Source organism: Malaclemys terrapin, chromosome 6, assembly GCF_027887155.1.
Source record: "Malaclemys terrapin pileata isolate rMalTer1 chromosome 6, rMalTer1.hap1, whole genome shotgun sequence".
NCBI classification, from domain to species: Eukaryota; Metazoa; Chordata; order Testudines; family Emydidae; genus Malaclemys; species Malaclemys terrapin.
The window spans coordinates 83,226,591-83,242,546 of NC_071510.1; the positions used below are offsets into that span (position 1 = coordinate 83,226,591).

A 15,956-nucleotide genomic window follows, 5' to 3' on the forward strand; every position below is an offset into this window, starting at 1 on the left:
GAGACTTGAAAGATCAGAGAACCGAAGTAAGGGAGACTCCCTTCCCCAGCATCTAAGGACCGAAGGTACCTCGCCTAAGGGGGAAGAGGGGTAAGAACCCGCAGAGGTTGAGAGGGGCTGGGGCTCAGAGTGAGGAGTAAACCCAGACCCTTCCCCTGCTTCCCTTCTTTACCACCTTCCTGGGCCACTAGTGGGGCCCTCAGCGCCCCAAGAGCAAGGGCAAGGGGTGGCATCTTAGCCCCTGCCCAAGAAAAGCGCAGGACCCACCATACTAACATTGGCCATCTTGTCACAATACTCATAAAGAGTTTTGAGATCCTTGGACGGAAGGTGATCTATAGATATAAGGTCAACATATTATGATTATTTCCTTGCTATTTTTATAACTCATTATTTTTAACTTGTAGTGTATTTTGGGATCTCTACTGTGCAGCTCCAGAAAGGCGAGAAACATGTGAACATTCAAGTGAAGCTAAAGCCTTTCATGACTATGTAAGTTTTATGTATATATCTTACTGTATTTGGTTTATTGTATGTCTGATTATTATAGTCAAAGAAAAATGTCTGGGCAGTAGTGATTCAAAAAAAGAAGGAATATCTGCTATACAGCTTCCTGATCTCAAGTACTCTGATTTACTTTCCATAGATGCCTTAGAATGAGATTGTTCTTTGAACATTTGCATCCTGAAAGGAAGTAAAATCCTCAGAATGTCCTTTAAAGAAGCATATCATGTTACAATATTTAGACTAGGTATTATGAAGTGAGTTAAATATAAGGGGCTGAATCATCTGATCCACCAGAGCAAGACAACAGGAGGAATAAGGGGGAAAGGAGGCTGTGTGCGACTTTTGAGGCCCTTTGGTTCAGCTCCTGGAACAACTTAAAGCAGCCTCAGAGTTGGTTAGTTACCTTGCCTGCCTATGGCCCAAAAGAGCTGTGCTAGCAGCTAGGGTAGCCAGAATGCAGCCCCCGTGTTCCTTTTTCTCCAACCACATCCCTTATGCTGGGATGAGAATAGGGAGTAGAGCCACTGTGACAATTCTACGTTATCAGTGTTGATGGAATCCTCAGAAGGCTGGCTAAGAAGGCTTTATAGCCCCTATGTGCCTCCAGAGTGATACAAAGAGGCTGTAGTGGGGCCAAAAATCTGGCCAGGGTATTAGTCTTAAGTGTGAGTTTCTATGGACTTTTTTCAGTTTGTCAGACCATTACTTTCAGTTACCTTTTTGTGTGGAATTATATTTTCTGAAATAATTGTGAAGTAGACTGTTATTACAGATTGTCTAATATGCATGAATTTGGCAAAGTCTGGGTGGATTAGAAGATTGATCATGAGATTAAGAGCCTTTAACTTCTAGGTTACCCATTTGAATCCTGCATGTTGTCCCAAATTGTTATCATCTGATGACTACATAGTATCTTACAGTATGTGAACTAGAAGTGATCTTGGTTCCATTCCTAGTTGACAGAAAATTGTGTAGCAATTAGCACTAACTGGCAGATTCTGCAAAAAGACCAGGGAATAAGTGGGCATCATGCTTGTATCACCTCTTTAAATTGTCCTTTCTGGTTAGGGTTGAGGCCAGTTAGCAGGATAGCATGAATAATTTTGCACATCAGCTGTCTATGCTGTACTTGTTTTGTGGACAAATAATAAGGCAACAGTCTTCAGAGCTACCAATCCCAAACCTTTCAGGAGCAATAAAAAAATGGAGGAAAAAGCCAAAATAAAATTGGGGGGAAAACACCCAGCCATGTATTCATTGTAGTTTGCTGAGTTGGGAAATGGTGTTTCTGCAAAATGGAATTGTTAATAAATGTACTACTGTGAGTAGATCAAATTTCTGTAATCAAATTCCTTTTTCTCTTTTAGTACTTGTTTATTTAAGGGCACAATATTTTGACACATTTGCTGTTGATAGCTCCTGTTAATAGAACAGTACTTAATCCCCTCTTCTAGAGGCAGAGTTTTTCTGATGGTGTTACAGGTGTGTGCTCTACTCACAACTTGGCAGCACCTTCTCATGGCTCATCTGGGGAATTAGCTCGTCATTGTTTGTGCCCCATCCTGCAGTCAGTCAGCCCATTCTCAGTCACTGGGCCTGCAACCCCTCTCTCACTGGTCAGGAACTGTAGCTTAGTCAGCCAGCCAAGTCAGTCGTCCTCCCCTTCCAGGGTCTCAGGCAGTCTCAATCTCCACTTCTGTGCTGACTGCTCCACTCCCACAGTGGCTTGTAGGGGAACCCAGGCCCACCTTCAACACTGGATTCCAATCCAGGGATCCTCAAACCAGAAGTTCAGGTTTATGCCTTTCAGACCTTACTGTTCTTTCCCTTGACTGCTTCCTACCCTGCTTTTCTCAGGCTTCTACTCTCCCCCTTGTATTATGGCTTGTGACTGCAGACTCACTTCTCTACCCCCTCCCCATCTACTGCCACCTTCCTCTCTTTATAAACCCTGCCCAGCTCCTCCCACAGCTGGACTTCATCAGCAATTAGGCCTTAGCTCTCCCTGGCTTTCCACCAGGTGCAGCCTATAGATTAATAGCCTTAATTTACCCCTTCAGGCCTTGTGTGGGGTGGACAGCCCATAACAGATGGAATGAAGGGAACAGAGTTCAGTGAAGTAAATTTGGGGAGATCAGAGCCTCCAGAGTGACAAACCTACTATAGTAAAACATTATACTATCATAACAGGGGATGTGCCAGAAGTAAAAAGTTTTTGAAACTCTAAAAATTGTGAAATAATCTTAGATGTAAGTTAGTAATGAGAGGATACCTTCAGTGAAGGATACTTTCATGTTGAGAAATGGAAAATGCGTTGGAGTCCAGAGCCCTTTAAGCTCATTAAAGTTTCTTCAGGATCTCCTATTAAAGAGTTCACTGTTGATGCTAAACTTGGAAATGCACTGAGGGATGATTTCAGTAGTTGAATCAAAGTAATACCTAATGTGTTTTGTTGTCTTAACATGACCTCTATAATGTTATAATCTCTATTATTCTGTGTTTGCTACTCAGTCCTATTGCTCATTTTGCTTTGTCTGTTGTTTATTGTCATCATTCAAAAATATCAAAAAAGTAATCAACTAATTTTTTTGCATAAAACAGATGTATATTTGTATGGCTAGTCAGGTCACTGTGGTCGTGGTCTGGTTGGAAGTAGGTCAGGGAAGGAAGAAGGGAGACACATGGTAGGCTCCTGTATGTATGCCAACCAGCATAGGGCAGGACCTACGCACATCCTTTCAATGTCAACCTGCTTTACAGTCAGTTTTTAATTTGAGATTGATGGATTGCTTTTTGAAGTCCCCTACCTTAAAAAACACAAAGCAAAAAACAGAGCTTTGTTTTACAGTTGTTAGATCTAAAATGGCACGATTAATAACTAGGTGATAGAATAATTGCAGGTAAGGCATATTTATTATGGGACAGTGCCTGTGTTATAGATGCATGTTCCTATTATTGCTATTACCTATTATAACTTGTGCTCTCTCATGAAGTATAACAGAGATAACTAGTTGTTAGATTTTTTTCAAGCTATATCATTGGGATGTGTGCAGCCTTTAGTGTGACAAAAATGTGAATCTGATATTTCACTGATTTTGGCCACAATTGAAGTTGACTGTCTGTACTTATGAATATGATATATAACAGGACCAATACTGTTTTTATGTTTCATCTGCTTTTAATAATATGCACTATAACAACACTTGACTTTGAAGATCTAGCATCTACTTTTAGATTCTAAATTCTTACAAATATATTGTATATACATATTGAAGCATATGGCAATGATATTGTGGAAAAGTATAGCCTAATAGGTTAGGTGTAATAGATGTAAAACACAAAGGTTTTAAAATATCCTGCCCCAATGAGAGTTTTACCATTGACTTCAAGGGGGCTAGGATTTTACACTCAGTGAAGTACATTATATTGCCAGTATTAGAATTCGAGGCTGTGGTTCAGTTTAAAGGCTTTGATAACATCAAAGCCATTATGGTGGATTGTAATACAGGTATTCAGTAATAGAATATGTGTAATATCTAAAAACTTTAGTTGTTAGGCACAACAAAGCCACAGAAGGTTTGTTTGTTTTTTCATACTTTCTTAGGTATGTACCTTGTTGCTCTAAGAGAGAGATTCTTGTTTAGGGTGTGAGTGGTCCTTGGTTCTTATCCCAGAGAATCCCTCTTTAACATGTCCTTTAGTAGGATGAACTAGGTAATCTAATATGTTTTTCTGACTCTGGCTTTTAAGAAACAGGAAAAAGGTTTAAGAACATTTGATGCAGGAGGAGGGTAACTTAATAATACACCTCTACTCCAATATAACGCGACCCGATATAACACGAATTCGGATATAACGCTGTAAAGCAGCACTCGGGGGGAGGGGGGCTGCGCACTCCGTCGGATCAAAGCAAGTTCAGTATAACATGGTTTCACCTATAACGCGGTAAGATTTTTTTGGGGTAGAGGTGTATTTAATCATCTGTGCTGCACCACTGTCTCAAACAAGGCAGCTTTTTGTAAATTTATAAGAAGTATACTGATTAGATAGAAAAAGACCTGATGACTGTTTTCTGTGTTAAAGGTTTATAGTATCTTAATCACAGTTGCAGAGAAACTATATATATCTTTTTGTATTCTTGGACAAGATTTAATGAAGCAAATTAATGAGGTTTGTTGCATTATTTAATTTGTCATAAAATTACTGCATGCATTTTGTTACTGTTGAATACATATCTGGACATAAATTAGCATGACTGGCCTTGGTAGTCATCTACATTGTAATAGTTGAAAATAATACATGTTAAGCTTTTTCTGATATCAAGTCTACCTAATCAGGCAGATTGAATCTTGTCTCTCTGTTGTCTGAGTCATGTGACTGTATTTGGAGATTATATCTATATATCTCCAATATATAATATTTTTCATTGTACTTGATATGTACAGTAACTCCTCACTTAACGTTGTAGTTATGTTCCTGAGAAATGCGACTTTAACTGAAATGATGTTAAGCGAATCCAATTTCCTCATAAGAATTAATGTAAATAGGGGGGGTTAGGTTCCAGGGAATTTTTTTTTTTTGCCAGACAAAAGGCATTATATACATTTTAAACAATTTTAAACAAGCACTTTAATACAGGTATAAGTTTTAAATAATTTTTAAAGAAACAATTTAGTACTACAGTCATCATTGCTGAGTATGAAGCTTGGTTGAGGTGGTGGAATCAGAGAGTGGAAGAGGGTGGCTTGTCCGGCTGCTCCTCTTGCTGTTCTTGCTGAACTTTCTAAACTCGAAAAAACATATCTAGATATTGTTGTTTTGTTTTCCTTTTTTTTTTCTTGGTAAATTTCTTTATAGCAAGTCATTAGATGACCAACTCCCCTAATCACTTTGGAGCTGCATTCCCTGTCAGGATCGTCATCGCTCAGGATTTGTCTCCGGCAGCATTACCACCTAGAAGCAAGCTTAGATGGTCCTTAGCTGCTTTAAATTGGGTGCTGTCTTCTCCTCTCGGGAAATGTAAGTCTGCTCAGGCATCCTCTTCCAATACAGGCCTATTTCATCGACATTGAAGACTTGTTTAGGGGAATAGCCACCTTCCTCAATTATTTTCTTGAGATAGTCAGGGAATTTTTTAGCTGCTGCAGTATCAGCACTAGCCGCCTCACCGGACATCTTGATGTTATTCAGGTGGAAGCGCCTTTTGAACCGATCAAACCATCCCCAACTTGCTGTGATCCTTCACATGGGTCTCTCTTCAAATTGTGATACAAACTTTTTGCCTTAGCTAGCAAACTTAGAGGTATGTTCCACTGGTTTTGGTCCTCTATCCACAGTGAGAGAAGATGCTCCATGTTTTCTAGCAAACTACTTTTTGATTGACCTATTGTAGTAGCACTAAGCGGTGTTACACACCGAGCACTAGCCCTGATCTTGTTGGCATTATTCCGAATTGTTGTCACAGTGGTCGGAGTAAGACCTAGAGCGATGCCAATGTCTACTGCATGCTCGCCTGCATCAAAACGCTTTAAAATGTCTAATTTAGTACCCAAACTAATGGTTTTCCTAATTTTCTTGCTGCTAGTGGTACTGCTACTGCTAGGCACTCCACTATCACTTGCTGGACATTTTTGACTCATGATGCTGGGTGATGCTCCTCCGGACGTGCATGCATGTTCTATTCTTCACTCCCTTCAGCCTGGAGTGGCCGGGGTCATGCAACATCAATCAACCATTGCAAGTGAAAGAATTTGGAAAACCCATGTCATTCTCCATGGTAATCTGCTCCCCCATTGGAAGCCCTGTGGGTTTAGGCTAGGACTAGTTATGGAGGTTCTTACTTTCTTGCAGGTTCTTACTTTCACAGAAGCTCTGCTGGAGGACCAAAGGTCTCTCTTACAGGGTGCCCTGGAAAAATGGCCCTGTTGTATCTCCCGTAGTAACCCATGCACTCAGCACCCAGGCAGCATTGCAGCCAATGTAGTAAGAGGAGGAAAATAATGTTTGCTGCAGGGCTGTGCCCCTCTCTGCTGTGTGCATGCAGGGGCAGAGAGATGCAGCTGGCATTAAAGTGAATGGCAAAGCTCCTGTGGATTTCAGACTTTCATGGGAGCAGGGCCAGGTTCTGTGCATCTCTACGCCGCTTCTCCCCCTTGCTACAGCCAAGCGGGCTCAGGAATGCTATTCCTATAACTTGCTTTGGGCGGGCTGCCGCCCCCTGTGTTCTTACCTCCCTCCAGCAAAGGGGGGAGCAGATAAAACATTGTTTATTCTGTAGCAAGACAGCAAGGCAGGGCCTCTGCTGTGCACCACCCCGCAGCTGCTTTGCAGGCAGCTGGTGGCCTCGCAAGCACTTTATGGTAGAGTTCTATTTCCAAGCAGTGCCATTGGGCCATACAGCAACCGTGAATTGCTGGGGGTGGGGATGTAGTGTGCATGTGCTGTGTGTTTACAAACATACAGTACTATAGTTGGGAGGTGCCCCCCGCCTTACCCCACACAGGTACAGCCCACTGGCACTGGAGACAGTAAGGGGGGCAAGGAGGCTGAAGATGCTGTAGGCTAGGAGAAGCACGTTGCGCAGCAGCAGCGGCAGCTTCCCCTACTCTGCAAGCACCAGGGGTGGGGGGGTTCAACCCTCAGCCCGCCCACTCCATCCCTTCCCCCAAATCCCCACCCTTAACCCGCCTCTTCTCCCCCCCACATCCTCCCCCTTAACTCTGCACGCCATGTCCTCGCTCCTTCCCCCTCCCTCCCCTGCCTCCTGCCCCGCAGCAATCAGCTGGCTTGCAGCGTTCAGGAGGGAGGGGGGAGGAGCAAGGACACGGTGCGCAGGCTCCCCATCCCTCCCCTGCCTCCAGAATGCCGCAAACCAGCTGATTGCTGCAGGCAGGAGGCGGGGGAACAGGGGGAAGGTGCTGATCTGCTGGATCTGCCACCTGGCGCGAGGCGCTGGGGGGGGGCGTAGGGGAGCTGATGGGGGGGCTGCCAGCTGTGGACAAAGCAGGCAGCCAGACAACGTTATAGCGGAGCGTTGCACAACTTTAAACAGAGCATGTTCTGTAATTGAGCAGGGATGTAAGATCGAAACAACGTTAAGCGAGAGGACGTTAAGTGCGGAGTTACTGTATTCCAGTATATCGCCCAGTATAGTACAGGGAAACCCCGTTATAACGTGCCTCACGATAACGCAAATTTGGCTATAACGCAATCATAAGGTGGCTCCCGCCACCCCAAGCGTGCAAAAAAAAAAAAAAGCAGCCGGAGCGCCGCTGAAGCACCAAAAGAAAAGAAAAAGCGGCCGGAGCGCCGCCGAAGCGCGCGCGCACACACACACACACACACACACACACACACACAAACGGCCGGAGCGCCACCAAAGCACACCAAAAAAAAAAAAAAGAAAAAGCAGCCACAGCACTGCTGAAGAAAAACAAAAAAAGGAATGTGCCTTCTCCATTGCCTCTTCCCCTCTACCCCCGCTTTTCCTTTTGGCGGGAAGAGCCATTCTCCTCCCCAGCTGCTCCGCTCCTCCTCTGCCCCTTGTACATCTCCCCTGCTCTCTGCCCAAGAGAAATTGACCAGCTTGAAACTGACCAGCTTGAAATGGTAAAATTTTGGTAACCCTGCTATACTGCGACCCTGCATTTATCGCGATTGAATTTTTTGGACCCCAATCATCGCGTTGTAGCGGGGTTTCACTGTATATGTATATATTTGTTATACTGTAGCACCCATATTCCATAAAGAAAGGCCTATACTTCCAGAAGTACTTATGATTTAATCATTTCTATTTTGATGATATTAATAATGAAAATTGACTTTGTCTGACTGGTAAGTGGAGTAAGTGCTGTTTACAGAATCTTTCGTGGCCATCTATGGAGGTTGAAGTGATCCTCAAAGTAGAATTGCTTTCACAACTAAGGATGATATGTATCTTATTTAGTAGAGATCAAATAAATAGAAAAAATAAAATTGACCTTAACTATAAGATTTGAGTGGCCATACTTGATATTTACAGCACCTTCATATTTTCATCTAAAAGGAATATTATAGTTCTGTTTTCTCCATGATTTGTAATTGGAGACTTTTGTTTCTGAGTTGACAAAGTCAAGGTCTAACTAGGTGTATTTTCATTTATAACTCATTTGAAGAGATAAAAGACCAATGGAACTATGACGGTGCACTCCATATGATTTTATAAAATATGCTAATGAGTGTGAATATAAAGTAATTGGAATATGCTTCATGCAAATGGTCTCTTGTAAGGTATCATTACAAAGCATATAATCTATTGAGTATACATCTATTTGTATAAATGTGTCATGCTTGTATCTGAAACTAAAAATACGAAATATAACTCTGAGATCCTATTGTAATTATGCAACTTTTGGGCCATTAATGGTGGTTTGGAATCTTGATGGTTCCCCTCAACGAGGACAATTGATTGTAAATGGCTCTGTTTACTTGCAAGCCTTCCCATGAGTCAGGCCAGAAAGAATGAAGGCTTGGGGTCTCACAGGACATGTGACCATGTCACCTGGTACTGGAATCCATCTTAAACCTGGGGCTTTTACATTAAGAAGGAGGGGTTGGGGACCCAGAGAGACAAAAGATTCCCGCCTTGTGCCAAAGCTATATAAATGGGTGGAACAGAACAAAGCAGATCCCAATCATGAGAAATCCCCTAGTTACCACCTGAGCTGGAGCTAACAAGAACTGTACCCGGGGAAAGGATTGGACCCAGACTAGGAAGGAGACCAGTCTGTGAAAGAAGCTTATTGGAACATCTCTGAGGGTGAGATTTTAATCTGTAATCAGTTTCTTAATGTATTGGTCTTAGACTTGCATTTTTTGTTTTATTTTGCTTGGTAACTTACTTTGTTCTGTCTGTTATTACTTGGAACCACTTAAATCCTACTTTTTATATTTAATAAAATCACTTTTACTTATTAATTAACCCATCTCTCTATCAGTGTTATAGAGGTATCAAGGGTAGCCGTGTTAGTCTGAATCTGTAAAAAGCAACAGAGGGTCCTGTGGCACCTTTAAGACTAACAGAAGTATTGGGAGCATAAGCTTTCGTGGGTAAGAACCTCACTTCTTCAGATGCAAGTAATGGAAATCTCCAGAGGCAGGTATAAATCAGTATGAAGATAACGAGGTTAGTTCAATCAGGGAGGGTGAGGTGCTCTGCTAGCAGTTGAGGTGTGAACACCAACGGAGGAGAAACTGCTTCTGTAGTTGGATAGCCATTCACAGTCTTTGTTTAATCCTGATCTGATGGTGTCAAATTTGCAAATGAACTGGAGCTCAGCAGTTTCTCTTTGGAGTCTGGTCCTGAAGTTTTTTTGCTGTAAGATGGCTACCTTTACATCTGCTATTGTGTGGCCAGGGAGGTTGAAGTGTTCTCCTACAGGTTTTTGTATATTGCCATTCCTGATATCTGACTTGTGTCCATTTAACCTCTTGCATAGTAACTGTCCAGTTTGGCCAATGTACATAGCAGAGGGCATTGCTGGCATATGATGGCATATATAACATTGGTGGACGTGCAGGTGAATGAGCTGGTGATGTTGTAGCTGATCTGGTTAGGTCCTGTGATGGTGTTGTTGGTGTAGATATGTGGGCAGAGTTGGCATCAAGGTTTGTTGCATGGGTTGGTTCCTGAGTTAGAGTTGTTATGGTGCGGTGCATGGTTGCTGGTGAGAATATGCTTAAGGTTGGCAGGTTGTCTGTGGGCGAGGACTGGCCTGCCTCCCAAGGTCTGTGAAAGTGAGGGATCATTGTCCAGGATGGGTTGTACATCACTGATGATGCGTTGGAGAGGGTTATAGAGGGTGGACAATGTATGAGTTTACCCTGTATAAGCTTTATACAGAGTAAAATGGATTTATTTGGGGTTTGGATCCCATTGGGAGCTGGGTGTCTGGGTGCTAGAGACAGGAGCACTTGCTAAGCTGTTTTCAGTTAAGTCTGCACCTTTGGGGATGTGGGTCAGACCCTGGGTCTGTGTTGCAGCAGATTAGCGTGTCTGGCTCAACAAGGCATGGTTCTGAAGGCCCATACTGGCAGAGAAAACGGGCTCAGAGGTAATCTCAGCACATCAGGTGACAGTCCCAAAAGGGTCTCTGTGACCGAACCCGTCACAGGAACTGTACATGTTGGATCAAGGAAAATGGTTCTGCCCTTAATTGAAGCTTCATGTAAATATATTTGAGAAAAGAAACATAAGAGTCTTGTTTGCAATCCAAGTAACCCAGACAAGAAAACTAGTGCTAAACTGTCCAGGCAGTTCAGCAATAGTAGCTTATCTGAACCAGAAAAAGGAAACTAAAAGCCCCAAGTTTCTTTGCCAGTTCAGTTAACTGTTGGGTAGAGGAAAACTTCTTTGCTCTAGAAATCTTGCACACACACACAAAATCCTTTGCAGGAATCCTCTGAGCCAAAAATTAGTCTTCTTTGAGGAGTGAGCTTTCCTTCTCTCATGGCTTCCTATGTAGATCTTTTCATCCCTTTGATAAAGTCCTACTTCGTTAGGTTGTGCACATAGTACCACAGTCTCCTGGTGAGCTAAGCAGGTGCCACCTTGATTCCATGACCCTGGACCTGATAGGCTGACACATTAAAGGCTCCCTTCATTTCAAGATGGTCTTCTAACATAAGTGTTGCTCTTTTTGCAGTCCAAAAGTTCTTGCATCTCTGTTCGTTATTATAATGGGATTTCTTCCAGACTCTATTGATGTAAAGAGAGATCTAGTAATACTACCAAATGGCCACAGTAAAGTTGTAGATTTCTTTTTCCTTCTTAGGTTTGATGAATGTCTCCTCAACAGCTGTTTGACAAATGAGGCTTCTGCTTTGGGTTTGAGTATTTATTATTTTTACATTGCCTCAAAATTTGCTAAATCCTGTACAGAACAAGAAAAGACAAAGTCATTGTCTCAAATAATTTACAGTCGCATAAACCAATATGCCCTTTCCAACTTATTCGTTTGAGTCTTAGTTAATGTTAAGCCCCATATTATGCAGATTACCTTACATGGAGGCTGAATGGAGTGTTATAGATTGTTGCCATTCTCTCTTCCATCCCAAGTAGGATGTAGGCTATTGCTTTTTAAGTTCTTAATGCTAGAAAAACGTATTTTCTAGTTGCTATTGTAGATGTCTGCTTGACTGAGATGGCTTACCAATCTCCTTGCTTAGTATTTCATAAGGACAAGTTGGCCTCCACATTGTTCCTTTGTTTAAAGTACACAACTCTTTTCCATTAGAATCAGGAGATTTTCTTGCTTTCTTTGTGTCCTCCTTCCTTCAATGAGACTAAGAGGCACATCTCTTTATTAGATTCCCAAAGGACCATAAATATAAATATTCATTCAAAAATTACTATTATTACAAAGAATTTGGGGGTTTATGAGTTTGTACATCTGTTTGAAAGTACCAAAGATGATCAGGAAAGATCCATGAGGAAGTGCTCTCCAAATGAATCAGAGAATGTATACTAGTGATAATCATAATCCTCAAACTCCATTGCTCCACAGCACAATGGGACTGGATTTTGCAGCAAGAACCTCTATGTTCTATTTTCATAAAATATCCTTCCTTCTGACCCAAATGCACACTCAGTTGATTGAAAATAGTTGAAACTTTTCATTGACATAAAACAAACTAAAGCTTATTTTCATAAATTTTTTTTTTTTAGGATTTTTATTTTTGCTATGTTCTTCGGGTGGCCTGACTCCATGATTCTCAGCAGTCACAATGTTTTCCAGGCAGCCCATTTCAGAACCTCCTTCTCTGCCTCCTATGTGTACCAGCAGAGGAGGAAGCTTGTAGCCAGCTTCAGCAGCTCATTTTCTTGGCTTCCCCAGCTTCTGCTACTGTGGTGTTCTCCAGGCAGCCTAGCTGGCCAGCCAACACTTCTGGGTCCTCCCTGCTTCCTGGCTGAAAATTGGACTCCAGATTTGGCTCCCTGCTGCCAATCTCAATGGAACAGTGCATGTAGAATGCACATATTAATATCCTTTAGTGAGGAATCTGGAGAACAAGAAGAAAGTACAGGTAGAGAGACAGAAAACAAAGTATCAGGCCTCTGGCTGCAGCAAAATGGTGAATTCCACAGAGAAACTACTGAACTCAGTGTCATTGTGAAAGAAATGCCAAACTCCTTGGCCATGGAGTACATGGAGCCTTGGCTGAAATGAATGAGACAGGTCATGCTCCTCAGAGCTATCTCTGTACACTTTAAAGACAACCTGCATCACTTTATGTTTGATTCATGTTTTCAAGATTATCTCCACAACCATAAGGGCTACAAACTAAATTTCTATTAATTGAAAGTTGAGATTCTGAAGCACAATTCTGTGGCAAGGTATGATTTCGATGGCTGTGGAATATGTGGGGGGCCTGCTTATTTTGCACAATTTCTGCTTTATCCAATGATGGCTAAGGGCCACGTCACTATAAGCAGTGCTCTCTCCTATTCTGAAAGAGACTGACATAAATTCCTTCAAGGTGGGTGAGGTAATATGTTTTATTGGACCAACTTCTGTTGGTGAGAGGGTCAAGCTTTTGAGCTTACACAGAGTTCTTCTTCAGCTCTGGGAAACTTACTCAGAGTGTCACAGCTAAATACAAGATGGAACAGATTGTTCCTTCACACACACATTTTACTGGCCACCAGTGTTTCTATGGCCTCAGCTTTTGACAGGGTCCTTCTAGAATCTAGATTCTGTTCTTGAGAAATGCTTCCACTCAGTTGAATGGAAGGAATGCTACATAGATCCCATCTAGTTAGAGATTGACGGTGTCCATTTGGAGAACAGACAATTTTTTAAAAACTGTAAATGGTATTTCTTCACTGTTATAATGCTCTTTGCATCATCAAAATGACTTTTATACTGTCCTTTTAACTGTTTGCATACTGTCACTGTTAAAATACTGCAATTTGCTATTTTTGTATAAATATTGTTCAGTTTAAGCTAGAGTGAGACTCCTTTCTTTTTCTGACCTATTTCACTTCAAGCAGATGTTTGGGAAGCTAAAAAAAAAATTAAGAAAACCTGGACAGGTCCTTGGACATTCTTTAATTTCATTGGGTGCTCTTGTCTACTCACGTGTGACTGCCCTCATCCACTGGAAAAATAACATTAACAGGTATAGAATTCCCCCTTTAAGTTAATTTTCTTACTAGGTGACATGTCTGTGGGATACTTATATGTGCAACTAACTATTCATGATGGCCGCTGTATGAAGAAATAGAGATGTCAATACTTGAGTGATTTTATAGAATACCCTCTGTTTGAGAGGGCCAGAATATCATATCTAGCAAAAATACATTTAATTTCACAATCACCTGTTTGGCTGTAGTATCTTCTAATAAAGGTGTATCAGGGAAATGAGAATAATAGTGTAGAACAAGTACTGTACATAGATGTGTTTACACTGACTGGAAAAAACTATGACTACGTGGCTCCAGGGGCCAATTTTTCCTCTGTTACCAAGATGGGGGCTCATTTCCTTCATTTGACCTGTATTTTTGGCACATGCTATAAACCTTGAGAGCTTCCTCAATGTCACTATTCATTGAGCCCAGTATATAATCTCTCTAGCCTTTCTTAGATATTTTAATTCCTAAATGACCGTCATGTATCTTTTAAACACTTTTCAGTAACACCGTAGGGATCTCCATGCTGGTGTCTAACCAAAATTCCAACTGTGACTGAAAACCCCCACCCCTGGCAAATTGGTGATAGCAGCTGGGAACATGCTGTCCTAGTCACCCTGTGCTGATAGCCTTAATAAGTTTCTGCAGGTTCTCATCCTGAGCTGTTGTTCGGACAATCACAGACCGCGTTTCATAGAAGGCCAGACAGGTGTTTTTTGATGTCTAGCTCTGGACTTTGCTCCACTGCGCTTTTCTCAAATGCTCTGTAGAGTGTGTCTGCAACTTCCAAATATCTTCCATGTTTGTATTCAATTTGCGCATAACACACTTCTAACTGAAAAAATAATTTCTGTATTTCTTGGTGCAATAGTTGCCAGGTCCTTTGTCACAATAGCAATCAATGGCTTGTGGTCAGTTTCAGCTAACATTAGCCTTCCATAAATAAAGACACAAAACTTTTTACAGCCATGCACTAAGACTGAAGCCTCCTTTTGGAGCATATTGACATTCAGTTTTTGTTAGTGCCCATGACACACAAGCCACTGGTCTCCTGTTTTGACCATATTGCCATAAGAGGACTTCGCCAATATTTGCAGATGGTGTGTGGACAGCTTAGGTTAACACTTACTGTCATACAACCTCAGGACTGAGGCCTTATCAATTAATTCCTTCAGTTTCTCAAACTCTTTTTTTTAAGATTTGTGTCCCATGTCCATTGGACATCTTTGCACAGTACTGCCCTCAAGTTGCTGGTTTGAATCGCTAGAGTAGGTACAAATTTCCCTACATAGTTCACCATTCTAACAAAACTTTGTACCCTTTCCTTGTGTGTTGAGTCAGTCATGCTGCTGGTGGACTCAACCTTCCTGTGATCTGCCTGTGCATCTTGCTGTTTTCACTTCTCTCCCAGATATGTTATTTCCACTACTCAGAATTTATATTTTTGTTTGTTTTAGCTTTTAGCGCAGATCTCTTGTTCTTTCCAGAGCTGCCTGGAGTGTTGGCTCATGCTCTTCTATTCTTTTTTCCCAGATCAAAACGTCATCTGTGTAAACTGCAGAACCCTTTATAGAGTCTATACCATCAAAAATGTGTTGTATTTTCCAGTGAAACATCTTGGTTGCTAAATACAACCCAAACACAGTCTGCGGAAACAGTGTCTCCCAAACAGGGTGTTGAATGTGAACAAAGGTGTGCACTGTTTTTCTTAGGGCACCTGCTAGAGTCCTACTGATGGATCCAGCATAGAAAAACATTTGGCATCCGCTATATTCCCCCAAATTTCTCCCCTTGTAGGTAGTGGAAAGTGTTCCTCTTTTACATATTTACTTAATTCTTTTAGGACAATACCTAAGTGAAAGGTGCTGTTTTTTTTTTCTTGCAATGATTGAGTGTACCCTACTCATTCTGATTTTCAGAGCAATGACCCTATCCAGCTCCTCCTTTTAGCTTCTGTCTTAGGGGAGGGGAACTTTTCTAGGGGCATGTGTTGTGTGGCAGTTGGGCTCTTTCAGCTGTATTCTATTGAGAGTTTCTCTAATCTCTGGAAGATGTCCTCAGATTGTTCCTCAGTTGTTTTGATCTCCCATCCTGTCAGTGAGTGCACCCTTTGGATATGAACAACAAGGACTGGACATATTTTTAATCCAAAAGTGGGTGCTCTTTTCCCCAGGTGGTATTACAAATTGTATCTGTTCCATTTGTTATTTTTCCCATACATCTAATTCATGTATTCCTTTAGTAGGGATAAGCTCAACATTGTATGCCCCGAGTTTTACCT

The 15,956-nt window shown here is 41.8% G+C and overlaps 1 protein-coding gene across 5 annotated transcripts in view; it reads left to right on the forward strand.

Annotated features, from left to right (window-relative positions):
• SSBP2 (single stranded DNA binding protein 2) overlaps positions 1-15,956 on the forward strand; it is a 272,660-nt gene that overhangs the window by 83,558 nt on the left and 173,146 nt on the right. For all 5 annotated transcript variants that reach the window (XM_054032549.1, XM_054032551.1, XM_054032547.1 and 2 more), the window contains exon 4: positions 408-492. In XM_054032549.1, the coding sequence (XP_053888524.1) occupies positions 408-492 (85 nt within the window). The remainder of the gene's footprint in view (positions 1-407; positions 493-15,956) is intronic.